General features: G+C 43.0%; 1 protein-coding gene across 7 annotated transcripts in view; it reads left to right on the top strand.

Moving 5' to 3' along the window:
- Window positions 1–613: 613 nt before the first annotated feature.
- Nhe2 (Na[+]/H[+] hydrogen exchanger 2) overlaps window positions 614–17,635 on the top strand; it is a 32,759-nt gene continuing 15,737 nt past the window's right edge. For 5 of the 7 annotated variants that reach the window (XM_031974653.2, XM_031974651.2, XM_031974654.2 and 2 more), the window contains exons 1-6: window positions 615–3,134; window positions 5,225–5,488; window positions 8,432–8,628; window positions 9,338–9,594; window positions 13,826–14,043; window positions 17,316–17,518. In XM_031974653.2, coding sequence (XP_031830513.1) covers window positions 2,660–3,134; window positions 5,225–5,488; window positions 8,432–8,628; window positions 9,338–9,594; window positions 13,826–14,043; window positions 17,316–17,518 — 1,614 coding nt within the window. In that variant the 5' untranslated portion in view covers window positions 615–2,659. Of the gene's footprint in view, window positions 3,135–5,224; window positions 5,489–8,431; window positions 8,629–9,337; window positions 9,595–13,825; window positions 14,044–17,315; window positions 17,519–17,635 lie in introns of all 7 variants that reach the window. The other 2 variants (XR_012999864.1, XM_031974652.2) reach the window with 1 other exon arrangement.

The raw sequence follows: 17,635 nt of genomic DNA, 5'->3' as shown, positions 1-17,635 counted from the left end.
TAATTATTCACGGAATTAGAAAGTTTTCCGTGCCGGTCAAAGGCAAGAGAAAGTATCAAACATTCACCGTTTAATACGCTCGGAGATTGGGAATGGAACGAGCTAATTAACCCGCGGAACCACGTCTCTTCAATCGCCAACGGCGGCATCAAAGTTTTTCCTGACTCGGCAAGAAAGTGAACAGCGATCAAGCTAAATACAAAAATAAAAGGGAACGTCGGAGGATCAATAGCGCGACCCCCTAGAACCGTGCACCTAGACTCTGAGCACTGCCGGCTGCAGTCAATTACGAATTCGCCTCGATGGAGTACCACGTCTAAATAACAAGCAGACCGAAATTTATCGAGTCGGATAAATCATGCGTATCGCAATCCCGCAGCAGAAAGCAGCGACGGGGAGCAGGTTTTTTTCGGCAACGACCGCCAGGAGTAAATCCTTTTACCCCCCGAGCGGCCATCATCGTCATCATCGATCAGAGCCCGAGCCAGGAATTCCAATTCCTGTTACGATTTCCCCGTGTAGCGCGCGACGGGCTGCCTCCAGCGGCGAAACCCTCAACAACGAGCCCAGAGACGCCGCGTCGCGGCGCGGCGCGGCGCGTCGCTCGGACGTTCAAGCACGCCCAAGCGGCGTCCCGCGGTTCTATATCGGAGCGCCGCGACGCCTGCGCGGGTTTCCGCAACGATCAGCTGGCTGGAAGCATCGAATAGACGGAGAGCAGGCGGAACAGAGAAAAACCGAGGCGAGCCCGTTAATCGAAGAAAGATACGCGTCGGCGAGGGAACGGTGTGGCCGCCACGACGGGACAGAGACGGAGCGAGTCGCGCGCATCCATCGGCTATCAGCAGCGACGTCATGGATAGCCTGGTCGGCAGTTACGCACGTTTTTGGCAGCGCTCGTTCGTGCCCTTAGCCGTGGCAATGGTGTCCGTTCCCGGAACCGGCGTGTGCGGTGTGTGAATTGAATTTCGCGCAGTGCCGCCGTGACGGTCGATCGAGCCGCACCGCGGCGAAACAGAGGGAGACAGAGAGAGAGAGAGAGAGAGAGAGATAGAGAGAGAAAGAGGGAAAGAGAGCGAGGCTGACAGAGAGTGAACAAGGAAGAGAAAGAGAGAAAGAAACAGCCCGGGTGGAAACGCCACTTCCGATTGCAACAACGATGCCTCGTCCTCGCCGCCACCTCCGCGGCGGTATCGTTCTCGTCTCGCTGCGTATGCAGAACGCTCGCGCGTTCTCGAGTGGCTGCGTGAACATTTGAGAGTGTGCTCGCGACCGTTCATCGATCCGAGCCCGTGTCGACCAGTCCAACCCGTGTGACTTCGCTACCTGGGACACCTAGCCCAGGACCTCATCGTCCCCGTGAAACGGCCGCTGTGATTGGATAGAAGATTCATTACAGCCGAATCGTCCACTGAACACCTTGCTGGCGGCTAACGACATCGGCTGGTCCATTTTCTAGATCGCTGATACGTACCGGGGCTGAAGCACCCCCTGGACCGGATCTTCGCTCTGTGATTGGATGACGGAAGATTCTAGTTTCTTCGCTCGTTCGGCGTACGCGAGTACGTGAATTCTGATAACCGTGGATAGCTGTGCGATTGAATATAAAGGATCTTCCAGTGGGGTAGTCTGAGGATCAGAGGGACGATAGAGTCTATGGTACTACTGTGAACGCGTCCAGGGTGCGCTATCCTATCGCCTGAAGCTTGCCGAGTGACAGGGTGGTTCTGTGATCACGGGGGTTCGTTCGGGCCTCGACGAGCAACGACGTGTAAATAAATCGAGCCGAGGAGGCTGCGACGAAGTGCCTCCGTCCCCGGCTCGCAGCTGCGTAACGGAGAGGATTCGCTCGTCGATAACCGGCGGGGTGCGCTCGAAGCAACGCCGACACGGTGAGTAGCACAACAAACGCCCCGCTCGGCCGGTCTATTGTTCGCTGGCTGGCCCAGCACTTTTCGAACCGGGCCGATGCGTGAATTCGGCCGCGCGTAGGTGTCCAACGGAGGTTCATTGACTCGCCTGGGGAAGCCAAGGTTGCCGCCGGAAAAGACTGCCGGGTGTTGGATATAGAGCACCGAGGCGACGCTCGACGCGGGGAATCGAACCGCTCGGAATGTCGGACATCCAGACGAGAATCCTGAAGCGAGACCTTCGACGTCCCCGGGAATCGATCACGGGAGTATAAGTTCTAGTTCCTATAACGGTAGCCACGGTGCTCACCCCAGTAACGAAAAGATTGAATCCTCGTGCCTGACATCGGACCGATGCAGGACACCCAGTCCAGGCTGCGATAAGGACTGGACTGAACGATTGATTAGAAACGTCTTCCACGCGTGACGTGTATATAGAACGCATTCGAAACGCCATGCAATTAAGCAACCCTGTCTGCACGCGAGACACCAGGCCGTGCCCCCCATAAATCCGAGAACAATCGACGCGCCCCCCGCGCAGGCAGCAGGAAGCGAGGGTGTACCGAGCCAGCGGCAAGGGTGAGGTCCCCTAGCGACGCGAACAGCGGGAGCCGGCGTAGCCTGCAGCTTCCACGTTGCTGGAGGTCCCTTCTGATGGTACACCGGGTGACTCAGAATCGGTGGACGAGCGCGGGCGACCAGCGCAGCCCCCGCCATCAGCATCTACCGCGTCCACGTGTTACGTCGACATGGCCCCACGTGCAGCAGCCACCACAACCATGCTGCTAGCTTTGCTCCTCTTCACCGTGTGCTGGCCTGAACCTGGCCAAGCCGGTTTGACCAAGTTCTACGAGGCTGTGCCGCAACACCTGCAGCCCGACAAACGAATCCCGATCAACGATTATGCGATCCATGGACCTATCGTCGACGATCAAGAGTTCCCCAGGGACTTGAGGGAACCTTATCCTGGAAAGAGTTTCGGACCCATGGGGCCAATAGACGGCTCCCTGCCGGACGACGTCTCCTTTAGGGGTCTCTCAGCTGGAAACGGGGAAGGCGGTCCAATAGAATCGCATTTGTCCTCTCAAGTTGCCGGAGACGATGGACACGGTTCCAATCATCGGCCGGAGCCCACGTACAAGATCATCGCTGTGGAGTTCCATAGGGTCGAGACCCCTTTCGTGATCGGGATATGGATCTTCTTCGCCAGTATCGCGAAAATAGGTAGGGTACTCGTGGAACTTGATGGATTCGTACCTACAGAGCGCTTCGCTGCTGGTTTCGCTGGTATCCGATGTGGTCAATTCGAATGTTGTCGCGTTCAGCCGGGTGATATGGCTCGGCCGAATTCTGTGGAGCGTTCGAGGTCACTTCCCCCATTCCGCGTTCGGCCCGGAACGACTTCTGTTTCGGTGAACACATTGTCCGATCGGGGGCCTCGGATGTTCGGTTTAATTCACCATTATTGCTGCTGAATTGCGGAGCTTCGGGTTTTTATTGGTCGATCTAGGGCGACCGGTGTTACAGGCGCGTTCGGTCTTGTAAATGAATTAATATTGTTTCTAGAAACGTTGATGTTTGTTGAAGTCTCTTGTTCCTTGTATTTCTATTGAAAGGTAAATGTTATTGACCGGAATTATTTTTGGATTTTGTTACCGAGAGAGATTGTTACTTTTTATATCGTTTTTTGGTCGATATAGAAACACACGTTTTAATTCCGAGTGGAAATTTTGGTTAATTTTATAGTCATTTTTGCATACCGCGCCGTGGATGTTATGTAATTCAGACAATAGAAGTTACAAGACGAAAAGTGCTACTGAAAATTTATTCCAAATTTGCCCTTACGGATCGTTAATTTTCATTTTTACCTCCTAAGTCGTGTTACCATGCGTGACTCGACTTACAGGGATAGCCGAACGACGTGGTGGGGGTCGTCAGTCAGTGACCTTGACCGAACAGAATCGATCTCGATCTAACTATAGCAACATATTTCAGAATTTTCAATAACGATGCACCGTTCTCTGCAAAAAGCGCGAACAACAAAAGAGTTCCACGGAAAATTGCGCTCCCTGACATTCCTTTTATTCCCAATTACGAGGACCCTTTCAGTCGCGACGTTCAGTAACTGGCGCTATTATTTCCACGCATTCTACTCCTTTTTTTTTGAATTTTCTACCCTTCGACTTTTACGTTTTTCAAGAGGATACAAACAGCAACCCTAGGTCATCGAGACAAACGATCGAACGCATGTGATAGAAAAACTGAAAAAATACAATTATTTATAAACAATACAGAAACCGGATATTTTTCCACGTTGCTTTGAAAACAACTGTCTTGAGATAAAGATAAGACAGAAGAATAAGAAGATAAATTTTTGTACATATCTTCATAAATAAAATAGTTTATGTCAGTAATTTCAGTAAATCGCAAGTAATACAAAGAAAAATATAATTCCATGGGAAGTTTCAACCTTTTTGTTTTTAAAAAGTATTTATAAAAACCAATACGAATTTTTCTTTCTTTATGATACTCATTATTACCCATAAATAACACAATTACACAAAAAGCATAATGATTACATTTCACGAGCTGCTTCTCTGCCAACAATAGCACAATACCATTATCTTCTTATTTATTTCACCTTTTGCACGATTCAACCTCGATTCAATTGCCTACCTCTTCCATTTTATCTTTCATACGTTACAATCAATCTACAATTACTTGTTTATTTAATTCACGTTCCGTACAATGCAATCGCAGCACCATTACAACACAATTCAACGGTTGAAATATTCAATATTCAATTATCAATATTTCGAAATAATGGAATTCACGCGTTGAAATACTTAACAATCAATTCCTAATATTTCGAAATATTGAAATATTCTGATCGAAATACTTAATATCTCATTATTAATATTCTCAAATATTGAAATTCGAAGCAACAGCGAACATTTAATCCGTGATAGTTCAAAATATTCACATCTAGGCGCTGGAAGTACTTAACAATTAATCCTCAATATTCAGAGACACTAACATTCAGGCGTTAAATTATGCAATATTCAATCCCTGATACTCTCAATCATCTGAATTCAAAAATACTGAAATATTCAATCATACAAAATATTCAAATCACACGGGTTCCGTCGCCTTTCCAAACATCCTAAAATATGAAAAAACATAGAAGTCGATGTAGGGGTTGAAATCGAATAGACGTACCTATGTAGCGAAATCGCCGGAGTCGCCAGGGGTTGAACGTCGCGAAACTAGAACGGTTACTGTGCGAGACCGTGAAGTTACGATTGTACGTGCAGGCTTCCACATGACGCCGAAGCTCAGCAAGATCTTTCCGGAGTCCTGTTTGCTGATCGTTGTCGGCGTCGTCGTTGGTGTCTTACTGTTCCAGGCGAGTAGCGTCCACGTGTCGCCCCTAACGCCCGACACGTTCTTCCTCTACATGTTGCCGCCCATTATCCTGGACGCCGGTTATTTCATGCCGAACCGACTGTTCTTCGACCACCTGGGGACGATACTTCTCTTCGCCGTCGTCGGGACTATATTTAACACGTTGTCGATAGGTAGGTGAAACGGATAAAACGTCGTGTCGCTCGGACGTCAGGCGACCAGATTTTTCCTTTTAACTCTTCCATTCCTTTTTTTCCCTTCGCCTCTTACTCCTTCCGCGTTCGCGCACCAACTATCCCTCTCCCCGTTTAATCCGTTTCGTTCCACGGATTAACATCGCGCGCGTCGGCCCGTTTACCCGCTGGTTGCTCTCCCGTTCTCCTTTTTTCTCACGGTTGTCCTTTTATTTTCGTTCGACGTCCGCGCAACACGCGCGCGAGAAACGTGCCGAGGATAATCCGGAAGTCGAAGTCGATTCTCAGTTTACCGACCTTCTTCTTCCGGGATTTCACTGATTTTTTTTCTGTTCCGATGAATCTGGTAACATCGGAACACCTTGTTGAACGTCTGCGTCGAGTCTGAATTGTTTGAGACACCGTTTAACGAAATGTCGTTTGATTTTTGAATATATGTTCTTGATGGAACAGAATGGTTTGGAATGATCAATGTATGTTACAACGGACGATAGAAAGATAACTTGAAAGGTCTGCAGAAATTTTTGGAAATTTTGTTTCATTTGAAGATAAGTTTCTCGCCGAGTAACTGCAACATTGCGAATAAAATTATATGTGCGAGTGTTGATCTATTGGGATAATTACTTTTTCATGTTTCATTGTGCATTATATATTAACCTACTCAATATTGATTATTATTTATATATTAATGCTAGAACTACCGTATCAGTAAAAAAAACTAGTTTCAATGTTTTGTTTCGCAATTATTGATACGTTGAAAGCATTGAATATTCGAAGTTATACTGAAAATAGATTCACTTGAATACTATAATAAGTGCCTGAAGAAACTGAAAATAATCCATCGTTACAATTTTTATAGAGATTAGATGTTAATCGAAATTAAATGCTCGGTAGTCTAGTGTTAAGGATAAAACTAATAACTTATCGCCATTCGATAGATTTTACATTCGAATATTCTCGATAAACGTTACTAGCGCAACTTAATAAAATTCTCAATCGTACTATTAAAATACTGGAAAATATTCTCGATGGATCGTTAAAAAGCAGCACGCAATTTTCTGTCGAACAAGCAAGCGAAAATATACGACCAGGAAACATAGTCTTCTCGACTAACGCTTCGCTGTCAATTCGCCGATCAACGGAGCAGTCCTGAAGCCAATTTACGATCAGGTGGCGTTTAAAAATACACGAGACCGACGCAGAAAATATTTTGTTCCTCTCGAAATCCGATCGCCGGGCATTCGAGGATTGCGCAAGGATTTGCTACGGAAACACTATGTATCTATACTCTTCGAAAGAGCCGCCCACGCGATTTCTGTTTACGTACTACGTGCCCACGGCACGCGTGACCGTCGTTACGAAATCGACGATGCTTCCCCCTGCGCGATGAGAAATGGCCGTGTCCGTGAAAATAGAGGACGCATCTCGCGTTCAGAGTGCCGGCCGCCATTATTGTAACAGATAGCCACTAGAATTTCGAGCGTTTCGTACAGTAATACTTATTCTTTAATAACGAAGGCGAATGATATTGAAAATAATTATTAATGATTCGGTATCATAATACTCGCGTCGCACTATTATCCAGCTATTTATGTTACTAAATATTTTTATTCGACATCAGTTTTCTTATTGTAATTGTTCTTCGGCAATTTGGACGCTCCGGTCATTACAGTCAATGCGTGAACCCTTTATACTCGAAATTAACCCTTTGCACTCGAGAACTGACTCTCAGTCACCATTTGATTTGATATAACAAAGTTACAAAGTGTTATGTCTAATACTAAGTTTTGTATAATGCATCAATACGTGAAATATTTATATAAAATAGCTTTGTTTCTTAATTTACGTACGTTTTCTAATTAGTTCGTTTCAAATAGTGTCTATGTTTCAAGTATTCATTACTTTCAAACGAAACATTGTGGAGAAATCATGTGAAAAGTAAGGAATATAACTATGTTAGAATATTTCAGGCTTTATATACAATTATATAAAATTTTGGTATTGAGTATCAGACCTCAGAATTTTGTTAACTCCAATTAAATGGCGACTGCGAGTTGCTTCTCGAGCGACAAAGGATTAACATTTTACGGGACGCGTTAATTTGATATATATTGAATATCGTTTCAGATTTATGAAGTTCATGATAAATTCATGCTTTGTAATAATTTGTCGGAGGATACATTTCTGACGATCCTTTCCCACTGTATCTTTTATATTTCCTTTATTCGAGAATATTTTCCTCAATTATTGCAGAATCCAGTGGAATGTGCCGATGAACTTTGAAAGAGATTCGAACGCATTCACGATGATATCTTTCAACCAATCGGCGAGGCTTTATTTTACCAAATAATGGCGATCATTGATGAGCATCGGAAGCTTTATGTTTGCATTGTTCGAGGGAGTATTGTTACCGGCCTGGAAAATACTTGCTTTCAATTATTCTGTGCCAATCCTGATGAAACGTTAGACAAATTACCTGGATCCGAGATTGCTGCGTTTTACGCGGATAATAATTAATCACTTTATGGCTTCGTAAATCTGATGAACGCACTCGGCGCCAATAACTATCTCGTGTACGGTGAATCGGCGATAAAAGAATTTTGGCTCTTTTAAGTTATTTAATATTAGATTTACGTGCATTTATTGTGCTCTTCATTGCATTGTTTTTAAAAAAAATAGGGGTTCGTATAGATCTTGGAAATTAGAGCACCAATAACAGAAAATTATGGAATTTGTACAATTCAAAATACGTATATTGTGTTAGAATTTAAATTTATGCAGAAAATATATGTAAAACAAGTTTTTAATCTCGTATTTTAATTTTTTCTTTTAATTTTTTAGTGTCGATTTTAATTCTACTTTCGTTCTATGTGATTGCAATTAATCAATGAAGATCCAATTTGTTTTTGATATTATTTTTAGGCGCGTCACTATGGGTACTAGGTAAAAGCGGTTTATTCGGCTGCGAAACACCGCTCCTGGACATGTTCCTCTTCTCCGCGTTGATCAGCGCCGTTGATCCTGTTGCCGTGTTGGCCGTTTTCGAAGAAATCCACGTAAACGAGATCCTCTATATCGTGGTTTTCGGGGAGAGTCTCCTAAACGATGCCGTTACCGTTGTGAGTATTTTTCCGCACCAAAATCAAAGTTACTGCACTCGCAGCCTCAATCCTTAACCAGAATTAACGGTAAATTCCAAAGCAAATCAAAGCATGAAACAGCTATAAATGAATTAAAATAAGATTACATTTACTTTCGCAGAATTCAGAATAACATACTTTCACGGATAATTTCTATATTATAAAATAGATGAGATTATATGCAAGTGAATTATTACTGTACTCTTATGAACATAATTTCTATCGAAGCAAGGAAAACATATACAACGATAACATTCTAAATTCTTATCAATTATTTCCTTCTAATCTAGTAAAAAATCACATTAAATATTAGTGTTTTACTAAGTAACGCAATCATAATGAAAGCTTTCGAAAAATTGATAGAATGATACTCAAGGTACACCTAAACGGCCGCCATTTTGATGTCGGCAGCTCGCGTGTTCAACGAATATTCAAATTAGATTCTACAAACCCTTATTCTAATCTTTGATTTTATTTTTACCTGGAGTTTTCCCCTAGATACACATCATATTGTACTATAGGGAAATATCAATAACTCGTATTTTTATTCGTGAATCTAATTAATAAAGCGTCCTTGGTCTTCAGTGCCTCCCGTTTCATTTATGACAAAAGAATCTACCGTGGACGACGCTACGCAAACAAATTGTTCAATTAGCCACGCAAAGCGTCACTTTTTACTGATTCACAGGTGCTGTACAATATGTTCGAGGCGTATAGCGAAATGGGACCTTCGAGAATCCTTTACACGGACCTGCTGTCGGGCCTGGCCTCGTTCTTCGTCGTGGCAATCGGCGGCACCATAATAGGCGTGATATGGGGCTTCGCCACCGGTTTCGTTACCAGGTTCACCCATCAGGTTCGAGTGATCGAGCCCATCTTCATATTCGTCATGGCGTACCTGGCCTACCTGAACGCTGAGATATTCCACATGTCGAGCATCCTGGCGTGAGTAAATCATCCCCTATCTCAAACCAATTCAACATTGTTTTCGTTCAACTTCCGTGGCAAACAGATATTGTATAATAACTTTATTATCTACCATAAAATAATATAAGATGCAAACTTTAAAATAAAAGTATTTCGAAATTTCTGGAAATGTGAGAAATGTTTAGTAGAAGATTTGAAAATAATTGGAATGTTTTGAAAATTTATAGAAGGCGATCTAAATTATCTTAAATATAAGGAGATAGTGGGAGATAAACGTTAATATCGCTCGAACTTCGGAACCCAAATCAATTTACTCTAGTCTTCGATTATTCCTAATACAGTCGATTAGTAATATCTCAATTTCGTTTTCTAAAACATCTCGTATCCACTTGAATACTTCGAAACCACTCGTCCCGTTTCGAAACCGTCGCAAGACTTTCAATTTTCGCGTCCCCTCCCCCGCAATCTTTTACGCTCGCATTTCCAGAGTCATTACAATATTTCCCTCATTCCCGCCAATAAACCCTAACGCGTCTCGCACGTGTCCGCAGCTGCCGTAGGGCGTATTAAACGAGCGGGCTTGCATTTCTAGACACCCCCAATTATGTGTCGCAATAAATTTGAGGAACGACCGGGCCGATTCTCACGCGATTTATCGCATATATTTACCGAAAAGTGCATGTTCGCCGGCAATAGCGAGCAGCCGATCGGCGTGCTTTTAATCAGCTTCTGAAACTAGTTAATTACCCTTTACTGCAGTCAATTATAAACAAAGTTCGCGAGCACTTTTAATATCGAACCCCTGGCCTGTTACCGTGGCAAAGAAACTTCGACGAAGATTCCCTCCGTCGTTCACCTCTTTCTTAGATTTTTCCCTCCTCCTTCCCATCCAGCCCCCGCCGCTGATAATTAATAATTATCCGTCGATTTGTAGAGCCGGCCAAGGCTAAGCTCTTCACCTTTATCAATATAATTGAAAGCCACCCATAAATCCCTTAAAGCCTTACAATCGCCGCCGCGATTCTCGTTAAGTCTATTATTTACACGTTTCCCAGCGAAGTCGGGCCCGGCGATGATCGATCACGATGCGAAGTGCGCCCCGTGTAATAACTGTTCAAATATGCTTACCCTGTAATCGACCGTTCCCGCTCGCGGCCCAGTCGATTTTTATCTATATGGTTAAACCGGCTCGGTCCGTGTTTGTCCGATAAATAGACGGATTTCGAGCGTCGCTCGCCGGGCTCGTAACAAGAACCATCCCCCGCGAGACTGCACGGCTGAGCGTCGTTCGCGCGGGGACGTTAAGAAACGGCATGCATCAAGGACGCGCACACTTGATAATTTAGACGCTCACGTGGAAGTCGCCGCGGCGCGGTTGTCACAGTAAACGGAAGTTGTAACTTCCCGGGGAAAGCAAAACAGCTCCCCAGTTGGTACGAAATTTGGTTAAACGCTGGAATTCTCATTATCGTGATAGAGCCTGGCGCGCAGCACGCCCTCGACTTTTTAATTAATTGGGAAGACGGTAGTTTGTAACGCGAAATAGAAACCGTCCGGTAGCAGAGATGATTGTACCTGTTCTCTGAGATCTGTCTTTGATTTACATTAATTTTCTAAGTTTCCACTTTTTGCCAAGTTTATAATACTCGTGAGACGTTAGCTGTAGATGATTCTACCTGTTGTCTGAGATCTGTCTTTGATTTACATTAATTTTCTAAGTTTCCACTTTTTGCCAAGTTTATAATATTCGTGAGACGTTAGGCGTAGGTGATTGTACCAGTTCTCTGAGATCTGTCGTTGATTTGCATTTGTTTCCCCAAGTTTCTTATTTTTATCAAATTTATGATTATCTTCAAGAGATATTAGGTGTAGATGATTAGGCCTGTTCTATGAGATCTACCTTGAATTGTAGTTTCCCAAGTTTCCTTTTTGTTAAATATTATCTTCGAGAGATATTAGATGTAGACGATTAAACCTATTTTCCGAGGTTTACCTTCGATTTACATTAGTTCCCTAAGTTTCCTGTTTCGTCAAATTTATTATCTTCACGGGACATTAGGTGTCTCGCCACGCGCATTGTTCGAAAGTTATTGTCGCTGAATTTCGAGCATCGGCCGCAATGGTGTTCGCATCTTCTTCAGCTCGGAGACGTCGCGTTAATTTCGACGGACTGAAACTTTGATTGCCTCGGAATACAAATGGCACGGTTGTTCAAACCGTCAACGGTCCCGTGGCGAACGGTGGCTGCCAGTTGCTGATTTCTTCGGATATCTTATTATGAGGGCAGCTCTCGATTTCTCAAAATTTATTCGCGCCAAGTTCCGGCGGCCAGACTCGGCTCCTCAAAGTTCCAGGGCCGTAAATTTATACCATTCGAACTTCCGGGGCACCTCATATTTTCATCAACTCACCTTCGAACCGTAATAGTTGTCGGGGAGAAGTTCGCGCGTTAAGTTCCTCGATCAGAGGAGCCGCGCGCGTCTGCCTTATGCATAATTCATCGTTTCTTCGACAACAACGAAGTAGTAATGGACAATGCAACACGGCGAGTTTCCAATATTTCGCATCTCTCACGCGTACAAGAAGTTTCAAGCAGAAGAAATGAAAGTCACGTACCGGGGCGTAGAAGCCGCGAGAGAACTCTCCCCGGCGAAGCCCAGTCGGCGACCCCCTTTCATTCGAATCACAATGCTACGCTCTTACGGCTCAATAAAATTAGGACCGGCAGAATTTCCCAAAAATTTTCCTTCGATTTACTCGGTTTGTTCCGTAATTCCGACGGAGAAATCTTCTATAAAGGTATACATCATATAAAACACGAAACGATGTCTTCAATGGTAAACCTATCAAGCAGATAAATTGATTTTTTGAAATTCCTCTATAGAAACTTTCAGAGTACCTCTATCGAGACTTTAATTGATTTATAATTCAGTTTCTTGAATCAATTTCTTGAATAATTTCTCAGAGGAACATTTGTCGTCTTTTTAATCATTGCAAAATTAATAAATTAGGAATGTGTCATTTTGACCCGTCTGGTACTTTTAGTGTTAAAAGAAAATTTTATTTTAGACTTGCAGGGTCTTCTGTATATGCGAATGAAGTTCGCGTAAATTCTTTTTTACAATGGGAAACTGTGTGTGGGAATACGCAGTTGTATGTTGATACTCGATTGCTTCAACCTCTCAGGAAAGCACAATTAGTATTATGGTTATTTAAGAGTGCACTGAAGCAGAAACTTCACGTTTACCTGTACAGTTTGGATGGCTTCAAAGTTTTCAACTCTAATTTCTACAGAGTTCTTGCATTTACTGCGTATTAACGAGTCCCTAAAGGGGTAATTCCGTAGAACCCGGGCAACACTTATTAATTTATTTTACTATGTTTACTTATTAAGAAGGTGTTCCCATTAAGCGAGACTCCCTTAATGTACTATGAACTAAATAAAAGTTACTCGAGAAAAATCTCCTTTAAAGCAACATTCGCATTAAAATTCCTCCAAATATAAAAATTCACAGAATTTCAACGTTAAAATCAAACAAAGAATCACCTCCAAGAAATCTTCACTAACAGTTACAACAACGAGGAAAAATCAAACCTATTTCTTAATTTCTTATAATAATTTATTAACCCCTTGGATACTGTTGGCACCTGACCCAAATGAATTCTAATTCAACAATTACATCTTCCGTTAGTCATATATTATATAAATGCAATTATTTCATTTAGTTTCGTTCAGTGTTTCGACGGTTTCAATACACTTTCTTAGAAATACGTGTCGACTCGAAATTCTGCCGTAGCCAAACGGTTAAAAAATAGTGTCACTATCAACCCGAACAATAGATATCCCCATATTAATTTCACGTTTGCTAAATTAATATGGAATCCTTATAATATAATAGTATCGTAAGTATCGTAAATCTTTACCAAGATTTATCCCACGAACTCGATTAACTTAGTTGACGTGGGTCTCACGTAAGAAGCTCCCAACCCCGGCGAATCTGTCGGCCGAGGGATGTTCGTGTTATAACCGCAAACCGAGCCGGTCCCCCGTCCCCTAACACCGTGAACATCGATTTTGTAAACGCCGCCGTCCCGGATCGTATGTCCGAATTAATTTCAACGGCGTTTAGGAAACGGCGCGAGACGATCGATAACTCGAGTTTCCCGACGCTCGCACGCGTCGTCCCTAGCCTCCAGCCTCAACCCCGTTGCTCCCACCCCCCCATTATCCGTGGCCTCTTTATCGCAGGATCACCTTCTGCGGCATTACCATGAAGAACTACGTGGAGGCCAATATATCGCACAAGTCGCACACGACCGTCAAATATACGATGAAAATGCTGTCGAGTGGATCGGAGACCATTATATTCATGTTCCTCGGGGTGGCCACCGTGAACAACGCCCACAACTGGAACACATGGTTCGTCGTTACGACCATCGTCTTCTGCTCTTTCTACCGGATCGTCGGTGAGTCTGATACGCAGTTGCAATAATAGGTTGCCTTTATTGGAGAGCATTGCTATGGAATCTTCATTGAATTGGCGAGGTCAGAATTATCATAGTGTATGTTGCTTTTAAACGGAAGAGTATGTATGTATATACGGAGGAGTAGTTAATTTCTAAGGTGAATCAAGGAACTTCGAAGTGTACCAATAAACTGAATTGGTAGAATGTAGCTTATACGGGTTCTGACATCGCCAGTTCCATTATCTTCAAAGTTTATTACAACTGATAGGGATTCATTTGGAAAGAGCTGTTGAACAAATGAGTGAAAAGCAAGATAAAATCGATGTGTTGTCTAGTGAACGTGAAACAATAAATGGTGGAGAAGAGAAAATGGTGCATAACCTGTCAGATGTGTTAAAAAGATCATTCAAGTGTTTATAAAATATGGTTAATATTGATAGAACACCTGAATTTTTGTAAGATTCTGAGTATGTCTTTAGTGTGTAGATGTACAAAGAATCTGTCAGTAAAGACTGTTAGTAAAGACACGCTAATAGCATGTTTCGAGAAGCTGACCCTTGCACTGTGACGCCATATTGGAAGCTGTAAATCCTGATTCTCTTCTTAGTTGTGCCACATCATTCGATTGTATACTGCCTGCTTTGATGTTACACTGATAAGATACCTTTGCCTTTACGTTTTCCCTGATTTTCTTTATGGACGCCGGACGTACTCAAACAATGAATCCTCTTTAATCTTTAAAAGTTTCTTTTGCAGCAAACAGAATCTCTCTTGTAACGTACATGTTCGCGTTGTACCTCTCCCATAATGTCAACAACAGCATCCTCTATTTCCAGCAAAATAGTAGTTGTATCCCATTCAATGATTTTTACATACAAAAATCATCTACACAACGAAAGATTTTGTACCACAATTAATAAATTAATTGTTACCTAACATAACCATTAACCTCTTGCCTTATAATATACATCTCAGACTCATGACGAAGGTTTCTAATATTGTTTAACATATATAAATGTCGTTCAGTTCTTCTGAGTTTAAATGAAACATTATTTTTCTCATTAGAAATTGCATGGCTCAGAGCAAATTTATACATAGAAAGAGGATTTTTTGTTTCACTAGTGCATTACTAATCCTTTGCACTCCGCAAGTTTTTCATTGGAAATACCCAATATTTTCTAATGAGATGCAAATGACATTTTCTGAGATTGAGTTGGCAAGAAATCGCACATGCGTTGAGGAGGAAAACTATTTTCTTTCGATAGTTCATACATTGATGCATTAAACAAAGTTCAATATTAAACATCAAACATTACAGTTTTGCAGTTTCGAATCATTTGGCGACTAAGGGGCGCCTCTGGCGTGCTAAGGTTAACGGTAAACAGTTTTAACAAGTGCAACTGCGAAATTAAGTCGTCGGACAAGGGGTTGGAGGAATCAAAATTTCACTCGATTAACTTCGAGATCATTTCAATTCCATTTCGATGTCGTCGGAGCAGTTGTCCCAAGGTCGATGGGGGTTAGAAAACGATCTCGGAGTACGGGGAACCCTTAATCGCGTCGTTCCAATCAATACAGCAGCTCGCGGATACATGTAATACTGCCGCGCGATTCAGACGAGTTCGACTTGGTAATAGTATTACGGGATAAGGGACTTAAGCTAAACCAATCACCGCTTATCGTGTGTCACTTACCGGTTACGGGATTGTGCCAAGAATATCGTTTCTTACAGTCAGATCCTTAGCCCCCGGCAAGGACGACTCGATAATAGTTCGAGGACCATTTTTGGCACAGGATCGACGGTGGAGGGGGTCGACATGTTTTATGCATTTTCGAACGAATTTCGAGAAAGTTTCCTATCGGAATCCGCGCTCTGCGAGACGAGGAATTGAATATTGAGATTATTCGAACGGGGAGCTGAACTTAAAGCCAGCTATATATTAGATTATTGGCATGTAATGTATATAAAATGTCCTCGGATTAATATAAAAACTTGCTTTTAGCTGCATGTCGACTCGGCTCTTGCCAGAGCATCATCGAACTTTGAATTCCATTCCGATAATACGATCCCGAAGATTTTCTAGCAATTTTCTTGCTAAAATCACGATCGAAAAATTTCGACCCATAACACCTTCAAACCTGAACTTTGTAGAAAATTATGTTCAAATATTTAACACCGATGGGTCCACTTAATGCACCATCAGTAAAGATGTTATTTCGCATAAAGCAGGAGTGTACTACTTTTCTAACGGAAATAGGTCTATATATGAGTTGCTCAGAAGCCAATGCGGTTGAGTCCAGAGAAAAATTGAGAAAAGAAATGTTTTGGCTTCTGGAATGATTATACAACATATTCAGAAGCTATAAAAAGGACTTTCTGACCTAAAAAAAACGAAGAAACGAATATATCCTTTAATAACTAACAAGAATATTATTTATTCCATTACAATCTACAAAGATCAGAAAACATAAAAAAATCGACTGATATAGTTGTCTGTCACTTAACACTAAACCTACCGAGCAGTTAAACTGACTTTTTGAAATTCCTCTATAGCAACGACAAGAGTGCATCTATTGATACTTAAATTAGCTTACAAATCAGTTTACGTGTCGCTAAATCGATTTCTCTAATAATTTCTCAGAGAAACATCTGGTACTCTTTTAATAATTAAAAGCACAGAAATCAATGGGTCATTTTGACGTGTCCGGTAGTTTTCGTGTTAATATATCGCCAGATATCGAAGCAGTAAAACAGTATGCGCTACAATATCCTCCAGGCACAGGCTGAAGAGGTTAAAACGCAAACTCACATTTTAATTATGAAGGTGGGACATCACCTAATCTTCGCGTCTACCCGATAACGTCACCAGACACGCCCCCGCGCTGAATTAAAACGGTCCTCGACATTTTCATTTCGTTCCGTTAGACAATTTGCTTCCGCCGCGAACGCAACAAGTACCGTCGAGCATTTTCACCGGTGAACAGTGGGGGAAACGGGAGACAAAAGATCCCGATTTTCCCTGTTCGAGGCGTTCCTATCTGTCTTGGGTTACGAAATCTCGGAAGACTCTTAAAAGGATTCGTCCCCCACATCCGCGACCATCGAGTTCGCATCGCGGATTACTGTCACTGGCTTACGGCTTCTCGATTCTACTGACAGTTTACCGGTGAATTGTCCAGCTTGTCCCCAGCGAGACTTAAAAATCCGCGAAGGCCAGCGTTGTTAGCCGAAGAAAAATCGAGGAAAAGGAAAATCATAATCGGATTTCCAGGCGTGATCTTCCTGACGGCCGTCGCGAACCAGTTCCGACTGCACAAGCTGGACAAGGTGGAGAAGTTCGTGATGTCCTACGGTGGATTACGAGGCGCCGTCGCGTTCGCCCTGGTGCTGCTGATCGACCCGAGACACGTGCCGCTGCAACCGATGTTCGTCACGACCACCATCGCCGTCATCTACTTCACCGTGTTCATTCAGGTAACCGAACATTTTTTTTTCCCCTCGGAAAACAGAGATAACAACGGTCCCCCGCGCGGGAGAGCAAATATTGTAGCATTATCTCAGCAAACAGCCGGTGTCGCGTTTCCCAAGCCG

The sequence above is a fragment of the Nomia melanderi genome, chromosome 12 (assembly GCF_051020985.1).
Source record: "Nomia melanderi isolate GNS246 chromosome 12, iyNomMela1, whole genome shotgun sequence".
In the NCBI taxonomy this organism is placed as follows: Eukaryota; Metazoa; Arthropoda; class Insecta; order Hymenoptera; family Halictidae; genus Nomia; species Nomia melanderi.
This window is presented reverse-complemented; position numbering and strand designations above follow the sequence as displayed.